Below are 27999 nucleotides of genomic sequence, written 5' to 3'. Positions count from 1 at the left end.
ACACTAACTCCCCTTGGCCAGAGTCATTCCCGCAGTAGCAGCTCTTCTAGAAAATCAAGAGAAAGCTCCTCTTCCCTGTGGTCACACATGTCTAGAACAATTAGGGAAACATAGAAGTGTACCTACCCCATGCCCCCGACAAGGAGAACCATTTTACTGCCCCAGGCTTCTGAAGCAGGAGTGTGGGAACCTCATTTATCTTACTCTCCAAACCTACCTTGCAGCTTATCCAGACAGGAAAGGGGGAAGCCATCCGGATCAGGTCCATCCTGCGCTCCCTGGTCCCCACCGAGGACTTGGTTGGAATCATCAGCATCCCCTTGAAACTGCCCTCCCTGAACAAAGGTAAGGGAAGCTGCTGGAGGCTGAGTCCTGCCAGTCTCCCCAGGGCCACCTGCTCATAGCAAGACTCCATCCGCAGTGCAGGGCTCCTCCCAGCCTCCTACTGCAGAACAGGCTGCACAGGCGAAGTATCTTGCTCTTTTTCTGGTGTTATGGGGTCCTCTCCTCCCAGCTCCAGCCGGCTGCTGTCTTCCCTGTTCCCCTGCGTTGAGACTCCTGTACCCCATTTCCTATAAGTACGGCTAGTCCAGACCTCACTGTCTTCTGAACTCCAACCCTCTGGAAGGAGGCTGATGGACTGGAACCAATGAGATCTCTCACCAAACCTTCCTTCTCCTTTGCCTCTGTGCCCCCAGCTTGTGCAGCCAGCCAGAGCAACAAAAGGATAGGGTCTGAGCCAGGCTCCCCTGCACCACAGTACTATGTCCATCACAGCCATGGATCATAAAGAGTTTTCCCCCTGTGCTACATGTGACATTGGGCATCAGTCCTTATTAACTTCACAAAACTTACACTCTCCCAAAAGCACACAGGTTCTCCATGTCACTCCACCTGCTATCCAGGCAGTTTCCTCTTAGCAGACGGAAGAATTGAAAAGATAGTATGATTTTGTTATAGAGTTTCCCAAAACTAGTGTTCCAAGGCACATTTTTATAAAAGATATTAATTGGTGTGCATGTCAACAAGGGGTTGGCAGTCAATCACTTTGGGGAATCTATGGAATATATCACATTTTTTCCATCCTTATTGAGATATAACTGACATATAATGTTATATAAGTTTAAGGTGTACAATGTTATGATTTGATATTACAAAATGTTTACCAAAATAAGGTTAGTTCATGCATACTTTACCTCACATAATTACCATTTGTTGTCGTTGTTGTTACGGTGAGAACATTTAAGTTCTACTCTCATAGTAACTTTCACATAGTAACTCTCATAGTAACTTTCACAATACAGTATTATTAACTATGGTCACCATGCTGTACATTAGATCCCCAAAACTTACTCATCTTATAACTGAAAGTTTGTACCCTTTGGCCAACATCTTCCATTCTCTCACTTCCCCCAACACCTGGTAACCATCAATGTACTCTCTGTCTCTATGAGTTCAATTATTTTAGATTTGACATATAAGTGAGATTATACAATATTTGTCTTTCTCTGTCTTATTTCATTTAGCATTATACCTTCAAGATCCATCCATGTTGTTGCAAATGGCAGGATTTCCTTCTTTTCATGGCTAAATAATATTCCTTTGTGTGTGTTTGTGTGTGTCTGTATATATGTGTATACATACCACATTTTCTTTATTTATCTATGGACACTTAGACTATTTTATTTCTATATCTTGGCTATTGTGAGTAATGTTGCAGTGAACATAAGGATGCAGATATCTCTTGAGACAGTGATTCCATTTCCTTTGGCTATATATCCAGAAGTGGGATTGATGGATCATTTGGTTGTTCTATTTATAATTTTTTTGAGGAACCTCAACACTGTTTTCCATATTAGCTGCACCAATTTATATCCCCACCAACAATACACAAAGATTCTCTTTTCTCCATATCCTCACCAGCATTTGTTATCCCTTGGTTTTTTGTTCTTGTTTTTGTTTTCTATAATAACCATTCGACAGATGTGAGGTGATATCTCATTGTGGTTTTGATTTGCATTTCCCTGATGGTTAATGATGTCGAGCATCTTTTCAGGTACTTGTTAGCCATTTGCATGTCTTGGAAAAATGTCTATTTGGGTCCTTTGCCCATTTTAAATCAGATTATTTGTTTTTGTTTTTGCTGTTGAGTTTTTATAGTTCCTTATATATTTTGTAAATTAACTACTTGTTAGATATATGGTTTGCAAATATTTTCTCATATTCTGTAGGTTGTCTTCTCATTTTGTTGATTGTTTCTTTCGTTATACAGAAGTTTTTTAGTTTTATGTAGTCCCACTTGTCAATATTTGCTTTTGGTGTCATATCCAGAAAAATCATGGCCAAGACCCTGTCAAGGAGCTTACCCACTATGTTTTCTCCTATGTTTCTGGAATTTTTCAGTTTCTTCTGGGTTGTCCAATTTGTTGGCATATAAGTGTTCATAATAGTCTCTTCTGATCCTTTCTATTTGTGTGTTATCAGTTGTAATGTCTCTTCTTTCATTTATAATTTTATTTATTTGAGTCTTCTCTCTTTTTCTTGGTAAGTCTAGTTAAAGGCTTGTCAATTCTGTTTATCTTTTCAAAAAGTCAACTATTAGTTTTGTTGATAATTTTTTTTGTTTTCTATTCTCAGTTCATTTATTTCTGCTCTGATCTTTCTTATTTCCTTCCTTACAGTATTAGGGTATTCTGGATCTGACTATATACTTAGCTTTAACAATGTGTGATATTTTTTCATATTTTTTCATGTTATTAATTAGTATCCTTTCATTTCAGTTTGAAGAACTCCTTTCAGCATTTCTTATAAGTGAGGCCTGGTGGTGATGAATTCCCCCCACTTTTATTTGTTTGGGAAAGCATTTATCTCACCTTCATTCCTGAAGTACAATTTGCTGGTTACAGTATTCTTGGTTGGCAGTTTTCTTCTTTCAGCATTTCGAATATATCATTCCATTCTTTCCTGGTCTGCAAGGTTTTGGCTGAGAAATCCACTGATAATCTAATGGGGGTTCCCTTGCATGAAAGAAATTTTTTTCTCTTGTTGATTTTAAATCTTTGTCTCTGACTTTAGAGAGTTTTATTATACTGTGTCTTAGAGAAGATGGTTTGGGATTGAAATTTGGGGATGACATATCAGCTTTATAAACTTGGATGTCCAAATATCTCCCCAGGTTTGGGAAGTTCTAAGCCATTATTTCTTTAAATAAGCTTTCTGCCTCTTTCTTCCTCTCTTCTCCTGGGACTCCACTGATTCTGAACTGTTTCTCTTAATGGTGTCCCTTAAGCCCTGTAAGACCTTCTTCATTCCTATACATTCTTTTTTCTTTTTGTTCTGCTTACTGGGTAATTTCAAATGATCTGTCTCTGAGTTTACTAATTCTTCTGCTTGGTCCAGTGTGCTATTGAAGCTCTCTATTGAATTTTTCTATTCAGTCATTGTATTCTTCAGCCCCAGTATCTCTTTTCTGTTCTTTTTTATGTTTTTAATGTTCTGTTCTATCTCTGTTGAACTTATCATTTTGTTCTTGTATTGTTTTCTCTATATTAAGTTGTTTATCTGGATTCTCTTGTAGCACTCTAAGCATCTTTAGAATAATTATTTTGAATTCTTTGACAGGCAATTCATGTATCTCCATTTCTTTGAGTTCAGTTACTAGAAGTTTACTGTGTTCTTTTTGTGCTGTCATGTTTCCCTTATTCTTCATGATTCCTGTAGCCTCGCATAAGTATCTGTGCCTTTGAAGAAGCAGTCACCTCTTCCAGATTTTATGGACTGACTTTGGTAAAGAAAGAGCTTCACCTTCAGGTGGGGTTCATTAAAGTGTACTGTGACCCAAGGTCTAATGGTACAGGGCACCAAGTATGGGGGTGTGTGGCAGCTTCAGGTCCAGAGGGGGCATAATGTCTTATTGACTCAGGCCACTGGGGTCAACAACACTTGACAACTGCATGGAGCTTGGCAAGTGCTGCCTGGGGTCCGCAGTGGCTTCAAGGGCTGTTGGGGTCCTAAGCAGTGCTTCTAGGTTCTAGTAGCTAGGGACCAGGGTAGGCAGTGGTGGTGACCAGAGCCAGTGGTACACATACACTTGGCTGCAGGTACCAGCTGCAGGTGCCTGTGTAGTGGCAGAGGCCAACTGCAGGCACACACGTAGTGGCAATGGCAGGGGCCAACAGCAAAGACCAGAGCCAACCGTGGGTACACTAGCACCTGCGGAGACCCTGGCTATCAGCGTGCACTCCCGTGCCTGGAGGGTCTCACCTGGGTGCATGCACAGCAGTGGAGGCCAGTGATGAGAGCTGGGCTGGCAGCGTGCAGGTGCACAGCTGGAGTGACTAACCCTTCAGCTGAAGGGGTCTAGGTGGCATCTTGTACTTGCACAACCACAGAGGCTGGGGCTGGCTGCCAGTGCAGATTTTGGGTTCTGGCTGTTGCGGGAGAGAGTCAGGTGACTGGGCATCTGTGAACACAAAAACCTGTGGGAGAAAAACTAGTGAAATCTGGATTTTGTGGCGGCTGTGCTGGCTTTTGGTTTCTTCAGTGGCAGAAGCTGCTGGGTCCTCAGCAAGCAGGTCACTGGGAACCACAGTGGCTCCTACTGTGTGGCTGATACTGGTAGCCCCTGCCCTTCTTCCTTGTTCCTAGCCATCTCTAGACACCTCAGCTTTGCCAGTCTCTGGGTAGGGTGAAACCAAAGCTAGTCCTTCATGCAGTGCCCCAGAAGGCTGGGGAAGCCGATCACCCACCACACTCTCGCTTTCTGGCCAAAGGAGCTGTTTCCAGCTGAGGAGTTTCACTCTTGCCTCTGTGATGCGGGCAAAATGAAGCTACCCGTCCTTCCCTTTTTGTGCACTTACTCTCAGTTTTTGTCCCATTCTGTTGAAGTTTCTTAAATGGATCCCTGAGCTCTCCCAGACTGGTTTGGTTCATGGATAGGTGTTTCATTGTTGATCTTTGGGGGGCGGTGGGCAAGGCTGGGGTCTCCTACCCCCCTCCATCTTGGGGACATCATTCTTGAATAGGTCACATTTTATAACTTAATGAAGCACATTAAGGTTATAAAGGCTCTGAGAAAACATATGACAAAGAAAATAAATGTTGAACTCAGTGTTTCCCAAACTTTTTGAACACAAAACACTCATTAGTATCCCTTAAAAATACTGTTCTTCAGAACACCACGTGTCTGAGAGATTAATTCAGCCTCCGATGTTCGCAAACAGCGCCCCCTGGTGCTCAGGGGAGGAGAAGCAGGCAGCCTCCTGTCCAGAAGGTGTCTTCTCTCCATGCTCTCCCAGAGCCCTACACAGGTGCCTGGGCTGCATTAGGTTCTGGGCTGGATAGCGCTAAATGTTTGCGGTTCTCAGGGTGCCTTACGAAGTACAGTATTTATATACGCTATGACTTTAGCTTGATCATTTAGGGGCTCTCTTTCCTAGTTTTTGGTGTTAACAAAACAGTAGGAGGAAGACTTTCTTTTTTATCCTCTTTCAAGATACTTTTTTTTCTCCAAGTCAAGAAATTTTTATTTTCTTCATGATATTTCCCCACTTTATCTTTGAACTACTCTGTTAAAATAAGGTTAGAATTCTTGGATGATCTGATCTAAATTTCACCCAAATCAAATAATAGTTTCTAAATACTGAAAGAGTATTTCCTCAGTATTGTTCTATTTATGTTGCAATGGCTGTAAGCACACTTTTCAATTTAATCTGCCTTACATTTTTCTCCCTGACTTTCTTCATCATTCAACAAAGCAATAAATCAAGCCCTGATTCCTGGCATTTACCCACCAATTTCAAGCTCCCAATGTGACACCACTGAGCATGGAGTTGGACAGAGAATGCCCGGAGCACCCTGTTGTACTGTGCTTCCAACATACAAATACAACAGATGTAAATAACCTCAAGTATAGTTTATAGTACAATAATTAGGAAGTGGTGATCTTTGAGTGCTTGTTACCTTTTAAAATATAATATACTTAATTGCAAATCATAATTTTTTTTTAATTTTTTTTTTATTTTACAAATTTAATCAGTTATACATATACATATGTTCCCATATCCCCTCCCTTTTGCATCTCCCTCCCACCCTCCCTATCCCACCCCTCCAGGCGGTCACAAAGAACCGAGCTGATCTCCCTGTGCTATGCGGCTGCTTCCCACTAGCTATCTACCTTACGTTTGGCAGTGTATATATGTCCATGCCGCTCTTTCACTTTGTCACAGCTTACCCTTCCCCCTCCCCATATCCTCAAGTCCATGCTCTAGTAGGTCTGTGTCTTTATTCCTGTCTTACCCCTATGTTCTTGATGACTTTTTTTTCTTAAATTCCATATATATGTGTCAGCATACAGTATTTGTCTTTCGCTTTCTGACTTACTTCACTCTGTATGACAGACTCTAGGTCCATCCACCTCATTACAAATAGCTCAATTTCGTTTCTTTTTATGGCTGAGTAATATTCCATTGTATATATGTGCCACATCTTCTTTATCCATTCATCCGATGATGGACACTTAGGTTGTTTCCATCTCCGGGCTATTGTAAATAGGGCTGCTATGAACATTTTGGTACATGTCTCTTTTTGAATTATGGTTTTCTCAGGGTATATGCCCAGTAGTGGGATTGCTGGGTCATATGGTATTTCTATTTGTAGTTTTTTAAGGAACCTCCATACCGTTCTCCATAGTGGCTGTACCAATTCACATTCCCACCAGCAGTGCAAGAGTGTTCCCTTTTTTCCACACCCTCTCCAGCATTTATTGTTTCTAGATTTTTTGATGATGGCCATTCTGACTGGTGTGACATGATATCTCATTGTAGTTTTGATTTGCATTTCTCTAATGAGTAAAGATGTTGAGCATCCTTTCATGTGTTTGTTGGCTGTCTGTATATCTTCTGTGGAGAAATGTCTATTTAGGTCTTCTGCCCATTTATGGATTGGGTTGTTTGTTTTTTGGCTATTGAGCTGCTTATAAATTTTGGAGATTAATCCTTTGTCAGTTGCTTCATTTGCAAATATTTTCTCCCATTCTGAGGGTTGTCTTTTCGTCTTGTTTATGGTTTCCTTTGCTGTGCAAAAGCTTTTAAGTTTCATTAGGTCCCATGTGTTTATTTTTGTCTTTATTTCCATTTCTCTAGGAGGTGGGTCAAAAAGGATCTTGCTGTGATTTATGTCATAGAGTGTTCTGCCTATGTTTTCCTCTAGGAGTTTGATAGTGTCTGGCCTTACATTTAGGTCTTTAATCCATTTTGAGCTAATTTTTGTGTATGGTGTTAGGGAGTGATATAAGCTCATACTTTTACATGTCCCTGTCCAGTTTTCCCAGCACCACTTATTGAAGAGACTGTCCTTTCTCCACTGTACATTCCTGCCTCCTTTATCAAAGATAAGGTGACCATATGTCCGTGGGTTTATCTCTGGGCTTTCTATCCTGTTCCATTGATCTATCTTTCTGTTTTTGTGCCAGTACCATACTGTCTTGATTACTGTAGCTTTGTAGTATAGTCTGAAGTCAGGGAGCCTGATTCCTCCAGCTCCGTTTTTCGTTCTCATGATTGCTTTGGCTATTCGGGGTCTTTTGTGTTTCCATACAAATTGTGAAATTTTTTGTTCTAATTCTGTGAAAAATGCCATTGGTAGTTTGATAGGAATTGCATTGAATCTGTAGATTGCTTTGGGTAGTAGAGTCATTTTCACAATGTTGATTCTTCCAATCCAAGAACATGGTACATCTCTCCATCTATTTGTATCATCTTTAATTTCTTTCATCAGTGTCTTATAATTTTCTGCATACAGGTCTTTTGTCTCCTTAGGTAGGTTTATTCCTAGATATTTTATTCTTTTTGTTGCAATGGTAAATGGGAGTATTTCCTTGATTTCACTTTCAGATTTTTCATCATTAGTATATAGGAATGCCAGAGATTTCTGTACATTAATTTTGTATCCTGCAACTTTACCAAATTCATTGATTAGCTCTAGTAGTTTTCTGGTAGCATCTTTAGGATTCTCTATGTATAGTATCATGTCATCTGCAAACAGTGACAGCTTTACTTCTTCTTTTCCCATTTGGATTCCTTTTATTTCCTTTTCTTCTCTGATTGCTGTGGCTAAAACTTCCAAAACTATGTTGAATAAGAGTGGTGAGAGTGGGCAACCTTGTCTTGTTCCTGATCTTAGTGGAAATGGTTTCAGTTTTTCACCATTGAGGACAATGTTGGCTGTGGGTTTGTCATATATGGCCTTTATTATGTTGAGGAAAGTTCCCTCTATGCCTACTTTCTGCAGGGTTTTTATCATAAATGGGTGTTGAATTTTGTCAAAAGCTTTCTCTGCATCTATTGAGATGATCATATGGTTTTTCTCCTTCAGTTTGTTAATATGGTGTATCACATTGATTGATTTGCGTATATTGAAGAATCCTTGCATTCCTGGAATAAACCCCACTTGATCATGGTGTATGATCCTTTTAATGTGCTGTTGGATTCTGTTTGCTAGAATTTTGTTGAGGATTTTTGCATCTATGTTCATCAGTGATATTGGCCTGTAGTTTTCTTTCTTTGTGACATCCTTGTCTGGTTTTGGTATCAAGGTGATGGTGGCCTCGTAGAATGAGTTTGGGAGTGTTCCTCCCTCTGCTATATTTTGGAAGAGTTTGAGAAGGATAGGTGTTAGCTCTTCTCTAAATGTTTGATAGAATTTGCCTGTGAAGCCATCTGGTCCTGGGCTTTTGTTTGTTGGAAGATTTTTAATCACAGTTTCAATTTCAGTGCTTGTGATTGGTCTGTTCATATTTTCTATTTCTTCCTGATTCAGTCTTGGCAGGTTGTGCATTTCTAAGAATTTGTCCATTTCTTCCAGGTTGTCCATTTTATTGGCATAGAGTTGCTTATAGTAATCTCTCATGATCTTTTGTATTTCTGCAGTGTCAGTTGTTACTTCTCCTTTTTCATTTCTAATTCTATTGATTTGAGTCTTCTCCCTTTTTTTCTTGATGAGTCTGGCTAATGGTTTATCAATTTTGTTTATCTTCTCAAAGAACCAGCTTTTAGTTTTATTGATCTTTGCTATCGTTTCCTTCATTTCTTTTTCATTTATTTCTGATCTGATTTTTATGATTTCTTTCCTTCTGCTAACTTTGGGATGTTTTTGTTCTTCTTTCTCTAATTGCTTTAGGTGCAAGGTTAGGTTGTTTATTCGAGATATTTCCTGTTTCTTAAGGTGGGATTGTATTGCCATAAACTTCCCTCTTAGAACTGCTTTTGCTGCATCCCATAGGTTTTGGGTCGTCGTGTCTCCATTGTCATTTGTTTCTAGGTATTTTTTAATTTCCTCTTTGATTTCTTCAGTGATCACTTCGTTATTAAGTAGTGTATTGTTTAGCCTCCATGTGTTTGTATGTTTTACAGCTCTTTTCCTGTAATTGATATCTAGTCTCACAGCATTGTGGTCGGAAAAGATACTTGATACAATTTCAATTTTCTGAAATTTACCAAGGCTTGATTTGTGACCCAAGATATGATCTATCCTGGAGAATGTTCCATGAGCACTTGAGAAAAATGTGTATTCTGTTGTTTTTGGATGGAATGTCCTATAAATATCAATTAAGTCCATCTTGTTTAATGTATCATTTAAAGCTTGTGTTTCCTTATTTATTTTCATTTTGGATGACCTGTCCATTGGTGAAAGTGGGGTGTTAAAGTCCCCTACTATGATTGTGTTACTGTCGATTTCTCCTTTTATGGCTGTTAATATTTCCCTTATGTATTGAGGTGCTCCTATGTTTGGTGCATAAATATTTACAATTGTTATATCTTCTTCTTGGATTGATCCCTTGATCATTATGTTGTGTCCTTCTTTGTCTCTTCTAGTAGTCTTTATTTTAAAGTCTATTTTGTCTGATATGAGAATTGCTACTCCAGCTTTCTTTTGGTTTCCATTTGCATGGAATATCTTTTTCCATCCCGTTACTTTCAGTCTGTATGTGTCTCTAGGTCTGAAGTGGGTCTCTTGTAGGCAGCATATATATGGGTCTTGTTTTTGTATCCATTCAGCCAGTCTGTGTCTTTTGGTGGGAGCATTTAGTCCATTTACATTTAAGGTAATTATTGATATGTATGTTCCTATTCCCATTTTCTCAATTGTTTTGGTTTCGTTATTGTAGTTCTTTTCCTTCTGTTGTGTTTCTTGCCTAGAGAAGTTCCTTTAGCATTTGTTGTAAAGCCGGTTTGGTGGTGCTGAACTCTCTCAGCTTTTGCTTGTCTGTAAACGTTTTAATTTCTCCATCAAATCTGAATGAGATCCTTGCTGGGTAGAGTAATCTTGGTTGCAGGTTTTTCTCCTTCATCACTTTAAGTATGTCCTGCCACTCCCTTCTGGCTTGTAGAGTTTCTGCTGAGAGATCAGCTGTTATCCTGATGGGGATTCCCTTGTGTGTTATTTGTTGTTTTTGCCTTGCTGCTTTTAATATGATTTCTTTGTGTTTAATTTTTGACAGTTTGATTAATATGTGTCTTGGTGTATTTCTCCTTGGATTTATTCTGTATGGGACTCTCTGTGCCTCCTGGACTTGATTAACTATTTCCTTTCCCATATTAGGGAAGTTTTCAACTATAATCTCTTCAAATATTTTCTCAGTCCCTTTCTTTTTCTCTTCTTCTTCTGGAACCCCTATAATTCGAATGTTGGTGCGTTTAATGTTGTCCCAGAGGTCTCTGAGACTGTCCTCTGTTCTTTTCATTCTTTTTTCTTTATTTTGCTGTGCAGCAGTTATTTCCACTATTTTATCTTCCACCTCACTTATCCGTTCTTCTGCCTCAGTTATTCTGCTATTGATCCCATCTAGAGTATTTTTTATTTCATTTATTGTGTTTTTAATCGATGCTTGATTCGTCTTTAGTTCTTCTAGGTCCTTGTTAACTGTTTCTTGCATTTTGTCTATTCTATTTCCAAGATTTTGGATCATCTTTACCATCATTATTCTGAATTCTTTTTCAGATAGACTGCCTATTACCTCTTCATTTGTTAGGTCTGGTGGGTTTTTATCTTGCTCCTTCTCCTGCTGTGTGTTTTTCTGTCTTCTCATTTTGCTTATGTTACTGTGTTTGGGGTCTCCTTTTTGCAGGCTGCAGGTTCGTAGTTCCCGTTGTTTTTGGTGTCTGTCCCCAGTGGCTAAGGTTGGTTTAGTGGGTTGTGTAGGCTTCTTGGTGGAGGGGACTACTGCCTGTGTTCTGGTGGATGAGGCTGGATCTTGTCTTTCTGGTGGGCAGGTCCACGTCTGGTGGTGTGTTTTGGGGTGTTTTCGGACTTTTTATGATTTGAGGCAGCCTCTCTGCTAATGGGTGGCGTTGTGTTCCTGTCTTGCTAGTTGTTTGGCAAAGGGTGTCCAGCACTGTAGCTTGCTGGTCGTTGAGTGAAGCTGGGTGCTGGTGTTGAGATGGAGATCTCTGGAAGATTTTCGCCGTTTGATATTATGTGGAGCTGGGAGGTCTCTTGTGGACCAGTGTCCTGAAGTTCGCTCTCCCACCTCAGAGACACAGCACTGACTCCTGGCTACTCAATTTGGGATGATTTGTTGTCTATTCATGTATTCCACAGATGCAGGGTACATGAAGTTGATTGTGGAGCTTTAATCCGCTGCTTCTGAGGCTGCTGGGAGAGGTTTCCCTTTCTCTTCTTTGTTCTCACAGCTCCTGGGTCTCAGCTTTGGATTTGGCCCCGCCTCTGCGTGTAGGTCGCCGGAGGGCATCTGTTCTTCGCTCAGACAGGACAGGGTTAAAGGAGCAGCCTCTTCGGGGACTCTGGCTCACTCAGGCCGGGCGGGAGGGAGGGGCACGGAGTGCGGGGCGAGCCTGCAGCGGCAGAGGTCGGCGTGACGTTGCACCAGCCCGAGGCGAGCCGTGCGTTCTCCCAGGGAAGCCGTCCCTGGATCCCGGGACCCCGGCAGTGGCAGGCTGCACAGGCTCCTGGAAGGGCGGTGTGGGCAGTGACCTGTGCTCGCACACAAGCTTCTTGGCGGCGGCAGCAGCAGCCCCAGCGTCCCACGCCCGTCTCTGGGCTCGGCGCTTTCAGCCGCGACTCGCGCCCGTCTCTGGAGCTCCTTTACGCGGCGCTCTTAATCCCCTCTCCTCGCGCACCAGGAAACCAAGAGGGAAGAAAAAGTCTCCTGCCTCTTCGGCAGCTCCAGAGTTTTCCCCGACTCCCTCCCGGCTAGCTGTGGCACATTAGCCCCCTTCAGGCTGAGTTCTCGCCGCCAGCCCCAGTCCTCTCGCTGCGCTCTGACCGAAGCCCGAGCCTCAGCTCCAGCGCTGCTCTCCCCGGCGGGGGAGCAGACAAGCCTCTCGGGCTGGTGAGTGCCGCTCGGCACCGCTCCTCTGTGCGGGAATCTCTCCGCTTTGCCCTACCCAGGTATGTGGGGAGTTTCTTGCCTTTTGGGAGGTCTGGGGTCTTCTGCCAGCGTTCAGTAGGTGTTCTGTAGGAGTTGTTCCACGTGTAGCTGTATTTCTGGTGTATCTGTGGGGAGGAAGGTGATCTCCGCGTCTTACTCTTCCGCCATCTTACCCGGAAGTGCCCTGATTATCCAGGCAGTGGTCTCATCAAGGAAGCTTGGGGTCATGGTCCACCACAGAACTGCCTCTCTAAGTTGGAGTAGAAGTCATCACCATGTTTAGATCCTCCAAAACTGCATCATTCCAGCTATTGGATATTCTTCATCTGTATGAAGAGTTCTCACGGGCAGTCACTGTCATCAGGCTGCCTGCCGCTCTCCACTTCGCCAAGGTCTGTGCCCTTGGCCACAGGATCTAAGCTTTCTGGTAGGCTCCAGCTCGCCCAGGCAACCCAGCCAGTGCCCTTACTGGTGCCAGGGCCATCCACTAACTTGTCGCCCACACTTGCTCCCACAACATTCACTGGAAGCACAGACCGCAGTTCCATAATTTTTAATAATGGGCATATCTAATAACTGGCTCACAAAATTCCTGAAATTTTAACAGTCAGTTCTTCCAAGCCAGTATAAGCTGACTCTAGCACAACATTGTATTGTTTCTAAAATTCCTGTTTCTTGTCAGAAGAACAAGCCATAGCCAGACAAGCTCTGGCTTCCATTTGAGACTGTGGAGCTAGAAAAGGGGAAATGACACTCTCTGTGTGTCTTTCAGATGGATCAATCAGCGAACCAGATATGGCGGCCAACTTCTGCCCCGACCACAAGGCACCCATGGTGCTGTTCTTGGACCGTGTGTATGGTATAAAGGATCAAACTTTCCTGCTCCACTTGTTGGAAGTTGGATTTTTACCTGACTTAAGAGCCTCTGCCTCTTTAGATACAGTAAGTGGTTAAAATCAGAAAATTGATTTTTCCATCATTTTAAATGATTAACATTGGAATTAGAAGTGAATAGTTTCTATCTACTCACTGATTACATACTAACAGTTTGCTTTAAAGGGTGAGAAAATAGAGGAACCAAGAAATGGCAGATGTGAATTTATTAGTCCAGAGACTTATATGTAGGTAAACTGGACCTCAGATATTCAATCTAGCTCCTTCTAGGGCAAGGCTTCCCAAGCTCAGCACTCTTTGAGGTGGGGGTGAGGAGCATCCTGTGCATCGCAGAATGTTTAGCAGCATCCCGGGCCTCTTACTGGTGCTACATACCCGTAGCACACCACCCCCCAAAGCAATTCACCAGAGGTACCCTGGGAGACAAAATCTCCCTCACATGTGAACTATGGCTCTGTCACTTATAAAAAAGGATGGCTGGCAGCATGATAGGCTGGAAATACTCTTCATACTCTCACTCCTTAAGTTACGTGCACTGACCATCAGGAAGGATAGTCCGAAGCTCACGGCATGACAAGGTCAGTGTAAGAGGCCAAGTGCAAATCCAAGTTTGGAAGTCAAGTGTGGGGTAGGGTAATCCAACTTCAAGAGACCTCAAGACAGGAGGCCTCAGGAGTTAGAACACATAGATGCCACATGCCCCAAGTCAGGATGAAGCAGAGAGATAGTGTACCAGAAGTCCTGGGTCCAAGGAGGACAGGCCAATTAGATCAGCGTAAGTTTTCAAATAAATCTTGGCCAGTTTAGGGTTGTTTTTAAAGAGCCAGTGGCATATCTTCTTGATCAGTCATAAAATTTCTCAAAGGCTCCACCTGGTGTCCAACAGCAATAGAGGTCTGAGCTCTGGTGATGGGTGGTCAGCTAACCAATATCTTAACTGGGGTGGATTCCATTTGAACGAGTTACACAGAAATGGATGGGGCACCAGAAATGGAAAGCAGTATGAGCCCCAGTCTGAATGGGAGCTCTGTCCCTATCTGTGGCATGGAGATAAGAAATGGTATATCCATGAAGGCATTAGAGGCATATGGCCGTTTTGTAAAATTAAAACAATGCTTCCACAGCGATTTTTTTGAGGTTTCCTATAAATTCCTTGATTTAAAATATTAAAATATTTTTAACTTGTGGGACATTCCCAAGTTTCCTGATCAAAGCATTCAACTTGTTTATAGATCAAATAGACAGCAAATACTATTCTAGAATTTGGCGTTCAAATCACATGCTTGTCTACACACCACCTACCACAAAAGAAGTGTTGTATTCAGCTCCTCAGCACATATATTTTCACGCATTCTCTTTTGAAAACTTTTAAGCCACGGGAATCAAAGCTCTTCCTTCCTCATTTTAACAACTCTGTCTTTTAAAGTGATAAATGTGGAAGATTAGCTATTTCTTTCCATATGATTACTGCAGTTCCTAGAAGGCAAACTTTTGATAATTAATAGAAACACCCAGAGATATGTACCATTCAAAGAAAACAGTTTATCAGATCATAAGTTAAAGGAAATGTGTTACAGATACGATGGCTGTGATCATGACAGGAAATAAGGATAATATTTCATCTCTGTGGACCTCAAGGTTTCTTTGGCAGTTCTGCACTTTTCAAAGATGGTAGTTAAGCATGCTTTGGCTATAGTTAGTGTCACTAAGTGGGCCTTCCTTAAATCTAACCTGTGTAAATGAGCAAGAGATAAAATTGTGAATGAGGATTACAGCAGAGTTTAAGAGAAGGCCCTTGATTTCTGTTCCTTGTACACTTTTTCCCCATGCAGAGTTAGGTTCCCTTCAGTGATGTCTTACCCTCATGCCAATGATCAGATTGCAAATTGCTCACAATGCTCAAAAATTAGGTGATGGGGGTCAGAGCTCCACTTCCTCTCTGTAAAATTGTCACACAACCAGTGAGTCTGAGAGCTTGCTCAGCTTGTAACCGTTTACTAATCTCAAAATCGCAAGAGGACAGACAGCTTGTGAGTCTCCATACGGTGAAAACAGAGAGCGAAAACCAGAATAATAATACAGTAGCCTGGCAGTTGGTCTTCGCAAAAAAAAAAAAAAAAGGGTGTTGGGTTAGACTGGTCATCAGCTGATTTTAATAAGCGTTTAGGCTTCTTCTTTGAAGGGAACAGATGTTTGTGGACCATTTGGAATGAGTGAGCACCAGCTAGCCTTTGCTTTTCTTCTGGTTATTGATTGCTTTTCTTCTGTTACTGATTCTTTTTCATTTAAGATGCGAAAGAGACATAGGCCTCTTTAGACCAGGTAGAAAGTCGTTCAGCCTGTCACAGTGAAACACGCATATGTGTACACCTCCCCACCCTGCTAGATGAGAGCGCAGTACAGGGGGAAGCCTGGCTCTGTCTTTCCCAGGAGACTCATCAGCGTCTCAATCTTCTTTCTTTAGGTCTCCCTAAGCACCACCGAGGCCGTGCTGGCACTGAACAGGTACCTATGTTCTGCCGTGCTCCCGCTTCTCACAAGATGCGCCCCTCTCTTTGCTGGCGCAGAACAGTACTCCTCTCTGATCGACTCTGCACTGCAGACGATATACAGGCTTTCCAAGGGCCGTGCCCTCACCAAGGCTCAGAGGGACACCATAGAGGAGTGTTTGCTGGCCATTTGCAAGTAGGTACCCGGTCTTATGTTCTTCACTTCCGTGTATGCATCCACATGAGCTGCACTGAATTGTGTAACCCAAAACCTGGTGAATCTAGTCTGAGGATATGCTCAGACTCTAAGGATGTGCTGGGTCCCCTACTTGCCGCAGGCTCTTTTTTCTTTAAAAAAAATATTTTTTGAAATATAGTTGATGTACAATGTTGTGTTAGTTTTGTGTAAAGCAAAGTGATTCAGTTATACATATATATATATACATATGCTTTTTTAGACTCTTTTCCATTATATGTTATTACAAGATATTGAGTATAGTTCCCTGTGCTGTACAGTAGGTCCTTGTTGGTTATCTATTTTATATATATATATATCCATATATATATATATATATATATACATATATATATGTGTGTATATATATATATATGTGTATATATATATATATATATATGTATATATATATATATGTATGTATGTATATTTTAATCCGAAACTTCTAGTTTATCCCACAGGCTCTTTCTGATCGCCTCTCCCTTGAGGCTCATCTCTCGCTCTGGGGAAGTGAGGCCGACAGCTTGGCCTCTAGCCTTGAGGGTTGGTGAACCAGGAGATGAGACTGATTTTCAGGCCTGAAGTATTCAGAACTAATAAGAACTGGAAGGACTGACCAGTTGTTTATTTCTAGGAAGGCCTATCCCCCTACCACATATAAGAAATAATGCTTTAGTTCCTAAAATGGAGCCAGAAGCAGATTTTCCTATTCTGAATGAGTAGACCTTTACACAGAGGCCAGACTGTAAAAGTGTCAATCAAACCAACCTACCTCTAGGCCTCACAAGGCCTGAAACAAAGAAAAGAAGGCATCTCCATTCACCGCTACAGATGAGCATCAGAGCCAAACAGGGGAAGAGGGTAAAGTCACCCCCAAGAGGGGAGATTGTCAGGAAACTCCATCAGGACTGGTAGGGTCAAAGGAAGAAGGACTCTTCCTGTGGCGGGTCTCAGCAGCATAGTCCAGGACCAGGCTCTGCTGTTTAAGCCAGTGGCTTTCCACCTCAGCTATGTATTAGAATCACCTGGGAGCTACTAAATAAATACCCCAATGCCAGCCCACAACTCGGCCCCAAAAATCAAAACCTTTAGGGATGAGAGCCAGACCTCTAGCTTGTGAAGCTCCCCAGATGATGCCATGATGTAGCCAAGACTGAGAATCACTGCTGAAGGTTGTCCTGGAGTCAGGACCAGCAGGTTCCCCCTTTAGCGGCCAGTTGGGTCTGGTCCTGATTCTTGTTGAATGGGTTGTTTCCTAGTCACACAAGAGATGACTACGCATCAGCCCCAGGGGCCCTAGGGGCTAGGGCTGCCTAGACAAAAGGAATTGGTCAGTCCTTTTAGGACATCAAGTTAAAAGGCAATCTCACAGTTATATTTCAAATGTAACAATGGTCCTTCCATGTTAAATGCTTTATTAAAATTAACCTCTATCTGCTACCTTTCTATCATCTAAGGCTTACAGGCTTCAACTACTTTAGGGACCAAACTGTGTCATGCACAGTACTGTTTGCCTAGGGTGTGGAGTGGAAGGTGGGAGACCTCCACCCAGGCCCCATAGAAGGGATTTCTCTCTGAGATCCTCTGCCAAAATCAGGCCCTATACTCTGACACCATTTCATTCATTCCAATATTATTAGAACTGGCAGAGAATTAAGCTCATTTGAATACCGTTGGTCTTAGAAGAGAGACAAAGCTTGGTAAACACACTATAGGCCTCTAGGAATTAATAGGGTGACTAGGGTTTCCATGCTGCCACTTCAAAAGGAAGGACAAGAGCTCCGTTACTGGTGTACATGGGCTCCTACTTTTCTTCTGAGTAGTGGCCAAGGGAATAAACAGTGAGTCTGCACAGAAAGAAAGTCTTCTATCAGCATCGATTCTGTAATTGGCTGGTAGCCACATCGATCACAGCTATAGATCTTGTTCTACCTTTTGCTAGATCTGAACTCAGCAGGTATCTTAGAAACCAAACCAAAAGTCCTGTCTCCCAGCATAAGCTGTTTCCTAGTTAAAAAAAAAAAAAAAAAAAAAAAAAGTCATGGCGAGACTGATGTTAGAGCAAATGTTTTTAAAGAATCAGATCAGACCTTGGGGAAATTAGAATTTTACATCAAACCAAAAATAGAGAGAGCTCACAGCCCTATTCCTGTACCTCTTAACCATCTGAGCTCTAGAAACACAGACAAACTGACACTTACGTAGATTTTTAATTTATTTTTAGTAAGTCGGGAATTAATCAAGTTAGAGATTTTTTTTATTCCTTGATTTTATTCGTTGGTCGCTCTAAGGTGATATTGCTAATTGGGTGAACGATGTAAAAAAAATGAGGAACTTTATATGCTTATAATTACTACATTTAGAGACAAGCTTTTTTTTTTTTTTGCTATATATTATGCCTGACTTCTTCACTCCAGGGCTTTTTATCGCAAGGCCAGCTCTACCAAAAGTTGTGAAACGGACAAACTTTGTTGTTCATCTCCATTCATGTCCATCCTTCTTGTTGTAGATGCCTCCAAGGCTTTCTTTCCTGGCATTTTAACATTCAACATCAGTTATTAACTTTGCCTCCATGGCTCTTAGGCATCTCTGAAAGGGGCTCATGGGCTGAACTTACGTGCCAAATTGTGTGTAAGTGTGTATTTTCACTGGGAAGAATCCAGAGGTTCCACTGGGTTTTGAAAGGTTTGGCAGTCTGAAAATACAGGCTAAATCAGCGTTGCTTATATCTCCTTTCTCTATCTCAGAATTTACTTGCACCAAATACCAAGGCCATGAACGCTTTGATAATTTGATACATTGTTCTCTAATTACTCAATTTGCCTTTTAAAGGAGTTTTTTGAGGACAGCCCCTTAACCCAAAGAAATGATTTCAAAAATGAGAATATCAGGGATCAGGTAGTAACTCAGAGCACCCTTCAGATCACACCAGAAGGTGGCCTCAGCTTCCACCCGTGCAGCTGATCACCTCTAACTTCTTCCTTTGCAGAGTTCGGGAGGATGGTCAGTTCGTAGCAATGGCTCTAAAATCACCTGCACTTTCTTTCTGTGATAGACTTCTTTGCACGTAATCAGTGGCTGTATTTTGAGTGTGCATAGACCCTAGGACATCCTGTCACATGGTGATTGGAATTTAACCTTAGGGATCTCAAGCCATGAACCCTACTCCCTCTTTCTGCATTTTAACTATACTCAGTTTTTAAAGTGTTTTATCATAGACTGTGGTGTATCCACGATCTTTTGATTTAGGAGCTAAGCGTTTTGAAGCTTAGCTCTAATATATGGTTATTGCTGAGTATTCCTTTCATTCCCTCTTCCTTATTTTTTTTTCCATTCTGTCCTTTTGTTTTTCTTATTTCGTACTGCAGTCACTTGAGGCCTTCCACGTTACAGCAACTCCTGCGACGTCTAGTTTTCGATGTGCCGCAGCTCAGTGAATACTGCAAAATGCCTCTGAAGGTAAACCTCTCTATTGTTACAGAAAAAAACAGTCTATGGCACAGGAAACTTGCCTTGTAAAACATGATCTTCACAACTGGGGGAGCAAAATACATCTTAAATGGGTTTTACTCCTTTAAGTTGATAGCTAACTAAATACAATCTCCAAAATCAAATCCCTTCTTGAGTGTCAAGGTTGGAAAGACTAGTTCTGCTAGATTCATTAACTGCTCCAATTTTCCTTCGTCGATTTCTACCAATTCCTTGTTATTTAGCAGAGGTGAGTGAGGGCACTTGGATTTTGTACTTTCCTGCCCTAATTAGGTTTTCAGAATGTTTTTAATCTCAAAAACCTTTGAAGGCCCTGTGATTCTTCATTCAGGCTACAGAAAATAAAATGTCTCTTTTCTATTCCATACTGTGTTGTACTTTTTTTTTTTCCTTCTGTTACAGGTCCTCTTTTTCACTTTTTTTTTTACTACTTTTCTCTTGTTTTATTAATGAAAACTAAGGCCACAGAGCCCTCTCTTTGCCACCTGATTGCTGATTTTCCCACAAATTACCAACATTTTGTTGCTGGTATAGGGAGCATCCGAGCCTAGGTAGAAGGACACCAGAGTCAGCCACCCACACAGAGGGCAGTGTTTTTCATCTTTTACCTCTGAGGCACCTGCCATATTAGCATATTCAAAAGGGTCAGCAGTGGCCAGCCACACCTGAAGATTCTGCCCAGTGATTTCAACAGAACTTCTCCCTCTTTTCAGAAATATCACTAGTTCGGGCCTCCCTGGTGGCGCAGTGGTTGAGAGTCCGCCTGCCGATGCAGGGGATACGGGTTCGTGCCCCGGTCTGGGAGGATCCCACATGCCGCGGAGCGGCTGGGCCCGTGAGCCATGGCCGCTGGGCCTGCGCATCCGGAGCCTGTGCTCCGCAACGGGAGAGGCCACAACAGTGAGAGGCCCGCATACCGCAAAAAAAAAAAAAAAAAAAAAAAAAAAAAAAAAAGAAATATCACTAGTTCAAGCAAGGATTTCAAGAAGCATTTTACCAGGATAAACAGAATTCCCAGAAGCTTTTAGTTCGTCCTCTTTCTCCACGCCACGCAGAAGATAGCTTCTATGCTGTCAGAGATTCCACAGTCCTCCACGGGCTCATTCTTCTCTCTAACCCCAACACTCCCAGTTTTCATCTGAAAAAAATCCTTCAGCTAAAAACCACAGTTTTTACAGTTCAACCTGGCATTGCTTCCTTGGCAGACCTGTGCCGTCCGCTGGATTCTGTCTCCCAAAGAAACATCATCGATAGCACTCAATAAGCTCACCTTTACCCCTTAGATCAGCAGGATTTTTCTTGGAGGATGTGGATCCCGCCGGCTGAGATGGGACCATTGGCAGTGTACGTGTGCCCTCTGTTGGCCATGTGGGGAACTGCTGCAACATGGCTGGACCATCAGAAGGCTCAAGTGAAAGGCAGGGAAGCCAGGGGCAGTCATCAATGCTGAGAAAATCTGCAGGCCCACCGCCTACTCCCCACCCTCCCCTCCCCATGTCAGCATTACCAGGATCTCCCAGATTTATTATAAGCAAAGATCTCAGAAGAAATTCTTCCCATCCCTGACTGGCTGGAACAGCACACGGTGACTACTTCCGGAGGGTAGCATTTTCTCAGTAGGAGTAGAAACAGTTCCTCTCCATTTTCCAGGAAATGCGAGGGATGAGTTAGGAGGCACAAGAATTAATCAGGTAGATTCCGTTCAGGCTGGAGCTCATCAGGCACAAGAGCAGACCATTCCCAGGGGCGTTTGGGGGCCTCTCTGTAGATAACCGAACTGTTTCCATTGTTGGTTTCACTCTCCCCTTGCTGTTTTCTTCTCCCCTGTGTGCTCTTGATACCTGTGGATCATCTCTGCCCCACCCCACTGGTGCACATCTGTTCTCAACCTCCCAGCTTCTGACAAATCACTACGAACAGTGCTGGAAGTATTACTGTCTGCCGTCAGGCTGGGGGAGCTACGGTCTGGCTGTGGAGGATGAGCTGCATCTGACAGAGAAGCTCTTCTGGGGCATTCTTGACTCCCTTTCCCATAAGGTAATGGCAGTGCTTCCTGAACAGAGAAGGGGGGTTGCCCAACCTCGGTGATACAACCACCTGCACGTAACAATAGCTGATACCTAGTCAGCCTCTATCTACCATGTGCCCAGAACTGTGCCAGTCACTTCACAAGCGGATCACATTCATTACCCCAACTCTCTCAAGTAGGAACTACCCCAACTCTCATTTGACAGGTGAGAGAAAGAGCAGTTGATGACTTGCCAGACTCACCAAGCGAATATGTGGAAGGGCAACTTCCAGAGTGAACCACAGAAATATTTCCTGGTTCCAGTATTAATGACTTACCCCGCCCCCCATTCCTTCCCTGCTATGTTGTGTGGCCCCGGTTAGCTGGCCTTCACCAAGTTCAAGCCTAGAGAAGTCCTAGCGTCTGCCCTGATGCAGGGACGTGGGATTCCCAGGAGACCTTACGCCATTCAGGCGAGGTGCTTTCCAGCCACTGAGGTGAAGGAGCTTGAGGGGGCACGCGGGGCTCTGAATCCCAAGCCTTCCCATGCAGTCTGATTGGATTACAGCCCCGACCTGTATGTAGGCAGCCTCACACCTGCCTCCCCTTCCCTTACCCAAGATTTAGATTTGTGATGTCACCAGCTTTAGACAAGATCAGGAACATTCAGGGTGGTATGGCCGTAGACAGGTCACCAGCTTTAAAGGTAGAAAATGAGAAGTTTTTTGGGTTTTCGTACAGAAGTCTGGAGCAGGTGTACAGCTGCAGTCTGGTGTTTACCTACACTTACATGATCTTCCCTCCTATCTTCCTTTGGTCTAGTACAAGCAGATGTCCCTCACCTGACATATTTTAACTGAGATTCCTTCCTGGCCGGGTTCAGGAGAGAATGTCTGTGACACAGAGCAGTCTGCTGATGGTGTCAGCATATGACCCGCATCAGCTACTGAGGGAGCCAGCAAAGCTGCTGTGCCCTCTCTAGGCACAGGGTGGGTCACTTTCTATAACCATCTATGGCTGACAAGTTTGTAGACTCTGTTGGCCTAGTGAGAACCACTTTAACCTTTAGATATTCCTGCAATTAACTAGTTAGGAGATATTGATTTAAACCTTGATCTAAGGTTTCTCAACTTACCGCAAACGGTGACTTGAAGGCTTTACAGATTGTCACTTTTCTGTGACACGGATACCTCAGTTTCCACCAGAATGGATTACAGGCCTTACATGTTCCCCATTTTGGTTAACCTGGGCAAATGCACTTTTTTTTTTTTTCTTCCCAGCTAATCGGTGAGTGGTTCGGCCTGGCGGGCTATGGTTTTGGTATGTGTGCTAACGTGGTCTTTGTCTTTCCTCACAGAGGTATGACCCAGATCTTTTCCGAATGGCCCTGCCCTGTCTCAGTGCTATAGCTGGGGCCTTGCCACCAGACTGTTTAGATACCAGAATCTCAGCCACATTGGAGAAACAGATCTCAGTGGACGCAGATGGCAACTTTGACCCCAAGCCTATCAACACCGCGAAGTGAGTCCAGAATCATCTCTAAGCTGGTCCTAGATTTTGCCCCATGGCCAGTGTTTCTCTTTCAGAAGGTAGCCATGAATGTAAGCGTCCCTTCCTTCCCTCCTGCCAGCATGGTTCATCATGTCCCTCGACACTACAAGTCACATTAGGTGCTAGAGTTTGTCCTCAACTCCTGAAAGATTAATCCATCCATATCTGATTATATGCTGTATTATTATATTCTGGGCTTTTTTTTAGAGGGTGAGGTTGGTTTATTTATTACAAGAGGTGGATGCTCTCCACATATGTCACCTGAGGCACTGCAAGAACCCTGACAAATGATGCAATTAATTTATTAATGAGTATTTTGACAAAATCTTTGCTCTTGTGAATTAGGCCTGTACAGTACTAATAACATCATACATCAAAACATCTCCATAAATAACACTCAGCTGAGCTCCAGCAGGACTTCAGGGTGTGAGGGCAGAACAACATGGGGTCCTTATTTGAGCGATTGGACCTGCTTTTTGCCAACGGATGCTGGACCTTTGGAAAAACTCTACAATAGCGCTTTTGCATTTCTCCCCCGATTCTCCAGCATTCCTCACTGGTGATGATTAGGCCAAGTATTAGACAAGATCTGCTCAATTTTGCCTTTGGCGGTATGGCCCCAATTATGATTATGGGTCGTGGGGCATACAGGCTTCTTCTCCAGCTGCAGTTGCAACGAAAAGCTCCCAAACTGCTGTAGAATGAGCAGGGAAAAGAAGGCATCCTCTGTGAGCCCCTTGGACTTATGTTTTATGGAAGTAGTTCTCAGATGAGAGCCATAGCCTGAGCCCTTCCCCGGAGCTTGTGATAGCATATAAAATTCATCTTTGGGAAAAGTAAATACATATTCCATCAGCAGAGCCTTGAGCTGAGCGGATGATGGGAAACCGAATTGAACCTGCTGTAAGGAAGAGGTAAGGGGTGTGGTGAGCCTTCAAGCTAAGGCCAAAGGGAAGGCAGGTATTGATTTGGAGAACTTGGCCCTGTGAAAACATAAGTGTGCTGAAGAAGGACAAAAGGTGTGATCACTTGGACACTTTTACAAACATTATGAGACAATGCGGTACTCAAGCAATGGTGTGCTAATGATGACTCATTCGGTGTTTTATTTTTTGTTTTTGTTTTTTGGGGTACACAGGGCTCTCACTGCTGTGGCCTCTCCCATTGCGGAGCACAGGCTCCGGATGGCAGGCTCAACGGCCATGGCTCACGGGCCCAGCCGCTCCGCGGCATGTGGGATCTTCCCAGACCGGGGCACGAACCTGTGTCCCTTGCATCGGCAGGCGGACTCTCAACCACTGCACCACCAGGGAAGCCCCAGTGTTTTTTTGAGAGTTCTGATTTCTTCAAATAGACCTCTGACATCAGTATGGCTCTTTGAGTAATATGAGTAATGGGGACTGTGACCAAAACTTAAACAGAAAAGGGCCTTATTGCAAGGATGTGGGGGTCATTATTAAAATCTAGTGAAAGGCTGACTAAGCAGGCCTCAGCAAGGGCAGGAACTAAGGCAGAGTGACCAGATGGACATTCTCCAGGTGTCCACATTGGATGAGTCACCCTGAAGAGTTTGCTGTCCTAGTCTCACTCAACTGAGGATTCACATTCCAAGTTCCCTGGTGGTCTAGTGGTTAGGATTCAGTGCTTTCACTGCTGTGGCCCAGGTTCAGTCCCTGGTCGGGGAACTGAGATCCTACAAGCATGCAGTGCAGCAAAAAAAAAAAAAAAAAAAAAGATTCAAATTCCGGGAAGAGTGAGTCTGACTGGTCTCGTCAGAGCCAATCCTTAGAGACAGTTCACATAAGACTGCACGCAAGTCAGGAAGACGTATTCCTTAAAACGAAGTGAAGGTGTATTGCCAACAGAAGGGGCAAAAGCTGCAGGGCTAACAGAGCTGACAGGTGTGCCTACTGGGTTGCCATGATTTTAGTATTTAAACATGAATCACCAAACCCCAAAAGGTAGACAAGCACTATTTTGCATCATATGGTCCTGTAGCTACCCACTTCTGCCATCCGCAGATCAGAGCTGTGAGATGGCAGGACAGTGTCTTTGGATGAAGGGATTCTCATGGTCTAACCCGGACAGGTCTGGCCCAGGAGCCAAAGTGGTTCTTAGGAGCCAAGGGAACCCAGAGCAGCTGGAGGGAGGCCACCTGTGAAGCAGAGGCTGCTGCAGAGACGCCCTCTGATTAGCCATGGGTGTGTCTGAGACCTACTCCTGGATATGCTTTGAGCTCAGGAAGGTCACTGCGTCTGGGGTCCAACTTCAAATTTGGGGTTAGCTGGTTGTTCATATGCAACTTCTGATGGCTGATTGTTCGCTCTGGCCATCTTTTCGGTACATGTGACTGAAGTGCTTGGGGAGGCTGTAATTTTATTTTCCCCCTCATTTCACAGTTTCTCCTTGCCTGAAAAATTGGAATACATCGTCACCAAGTATGCTGAGCACTCACATGATAAATGGGCCTGTGATAAGGTAGGGATCATCATCCAACCGAAAACTGTCAGGGGAAAAAAACAAAACAAAACAACAGCCCAAGAACATGAAAGGGTCCAATCCCGGAAGTCTGCCTGACTTGTCTAAGTGACAGACTCGCCATGCCAGTGGCATTCATTATTTCTGAGCGGCAATTTCCCAGGGTTGGTGGAGATCGGAGAAATGGGCGGGGGCAGTTGCTGATGGGGCTTTTTGTGTCTCTCAAGAAAACGATAGCTTCTGGGAGTGTTAATGTCTGTCTTCAGGTTGCATTTCCTGGAGTCGGTGCCCAAGCACATGCTTGCGTGTGTTTGACATAAAGGCTTAACGTGGGGCCAGAGGCTTTTATTAAATGTTTCCTTTGAATGTAGTGTCGGAAAAAGGGAAAATTGAATGGAAAGCTTTACCCTTGCATTTTGCCAGCAAGCTGAATTTTATTCTAGGGAGGACACACGGCTTCCTGTGGCGGGCAGTGCTGGAACTTCCAGACTCTCCCTTACTAGTAAGCCTGTCCAGCTGGTGTTTAAAATTCTTCACCACATGAGGTCAGGCTGCTAATAAGTTTAATTGCTCTGTCAGCCCTTTAATGCTGGCAGGCACATGGGGAGGAATGCCAAAGACATCTCGGAGTCCTGTGGGCAGCCAGTTAAGCACTGGGCCTTTGCCCAGCTGCAGTTTACAGCCCGTAACGGTGGACCTGTCTCCACAGCAAGGCCGCAGAAACCACCTGCCTGGATGCACCCTGGATGAGAGACAGCTTGACGCCCTGGTTCAGCCTCTGCTCTGATTCTTTCCTGAACCCCTGTTTAGACCTCATGATGACTCCAATTGTTGTATCTGTAGAATGGGCTAATACTCATGATTCTAGAGCAGAGGTTGGCATGCTTTTTCTATAAAGGACCAGAGAATAAACATTTTAGGCTTTGTGGGCTGGACAGTCTCCACTGCAACTACTCATCTCTGCTGGTGTAGCACAAAAGCAGCCAATGACAACACATGAATCCATCGCAATATCCAATCCATCCCTAAGCCATGTGCATTTTACCTCCTTAGTCGCTTTTGAATTTGAATGGTTCTCTCTGTGCCCATGCCATGGTTTTAGTCCACGCTGCTCTCATCTTTCACCCAGATGATGTGATAACCTTCTAACTAGTCTGCCCACGTGCACTTTCTCCAGTCTGTTCTTCACGCTACAGGCAAATGATGGTTTCAGTATGCAAATTTGGTCAGATTCTCCCAAATGGGTCATGTTCTCCAACCCAGCCCCTTCTCCTTGTTAAAATCCCTTATGACTTCCAACTCTTTTCATGTAAACGTCAAAATCCTTAATATGGCCTGATAGGCACTGCTTAATCTGGTCTCTGCTACCATCTCTAGCCTCATTTCTCCCTTCACCCTCTGCCCTCCAGCCATATCCCCTTCATTTAGACTTCTTTTCTCTCTCTCTCTCTCTCTCTGTCTCTCTCTCTCTCTCTCACACACACACACACACACACACCCTGCATATGCCTGAATCTGCCCCCTGTCTGAGCCAGGTACCCATCTGCACTCACACGTGTGAAAACACCATTCACCAATTCCTCCTTCAAAATCTGTCCAGTGTGAATTCCTAGGACGCCTCTTTCCCAGATTTCTCAGATATAGGCCCTCTTAGCACCTTGCTCTTTTCCTTCCCAGTATTTTTACAGCAGTCTTATATAGTTGGATTTGCAACAGTTATACATTTATATATACCAGTTACCAACTATGCATTTACTGGCATGGTATTGGATGAATCTCTCTCATCCACTAGCCTGGAAGCTTCAAGTTTGCTCACCCTTGCCAGGTGGGCATTGATAATCTGACAGGAAAAGAGTATTTTCCCCTGCCCTCAAGGACCCCACACTCGGTGGGAGAAACCAAGTAAAGCAGCCATTATATAGGTTGTGCCGTGCTGTGATGGGCATGAGCACGGGGTGAGAGCACACAGGAAGAGACCCCAACCCAATAGGGAGGATCTGGGAATGCTTCCTCGAGCTGCTGACACCTACAGGGTGTGATGAATGAGGGGCCATTGTTCAGGCACAGGGGAGCAAGTGCACTGCAGGCCATGGAAGCAGTGGGTGCAGACCCCGAGAAGCAAGAGAGTGTGGTGGCTTTAGGGGAGCTTGGTTCAACACCTTGGGGTCACGGAGTGGGGCAGGGGACGAAGGGCAGGACATGAGCCTAGAGGGCCAAGAAGACCTTCGCTGCAGCAGTAGAAGCCAGAAAGAGTTTGGATTTTTACCATGATGGCGGCTGGGAATCAGAAATCTTTAAAGCAGCAGAGTGCCCTGAGCAGGGTATTTTATAAAACTCACTTGACAGTGGTGTAGAAAATGGAATCCGTGAGAGACAGCAAGACTGGAGACAGGGAGACCGCATAGGAAGCCGTTGCAGTAATCCAGGTGACAGCTGATGGTGGCCTGAGCTAAAGCACTGGCAGGAA

General features: G+C 43.7%; 1 protein-coding gene across 1 annotated transcript in view; it reads left to right on the top strand.

Moving 5' to 3' along the window:
- Positions 1–27999, top strand: part of RYR3 (ryanodine receptor 3) — a 371986-nt gene that overhangs the window by 246230 nt on the left and 97757 nt on the right. The window contains exons 46-52 of the mRNA XM_060096078.1: positions 225–345; positions 13161–13330; positions 15747–15967; positions 19375–19465; positions 21392–21532; positions 22861–23024; positions 25454–25532. Of these exons, the coding sequence (XP_059952061.1) occupies positions 225–345; positions 13161–13330; positions 15747–15967; positions 19375–19465; positions 21392–21532; positions 22861–23024; positions 25454–25532 (987 nt within the window). The remainder of the gene's footprint in view (positions 1–224; positions 346–13160; positions 13331–15746; positions 15968–19374; positions 19466–21391; positions 21533–22860; positions 23025–25453; positions 25533–27999) is intronic.

This window comes from Mesoplodon densirostris, chromosome 4, assembly GCF_025265405.1.
Source record: "Mesoplodon densirostris isolate mMesDen1 chromosome 4, mMesDen1 primary haplotype, whole genome shotgun sequence".
In the NCBI taxonomy this organism is placed as follows: Eukaryota; Metazoa; Chordata; class Mammalia; order Artiodactyla; family Ziphiidae; genus Mesoplodon; species Mesoplodon densirostris.
The sequence above is the reverse complement of the archived record's forward strand: the minus strand, read 5'-3'. Positions and strand labels throughout refer to the sequence as shown.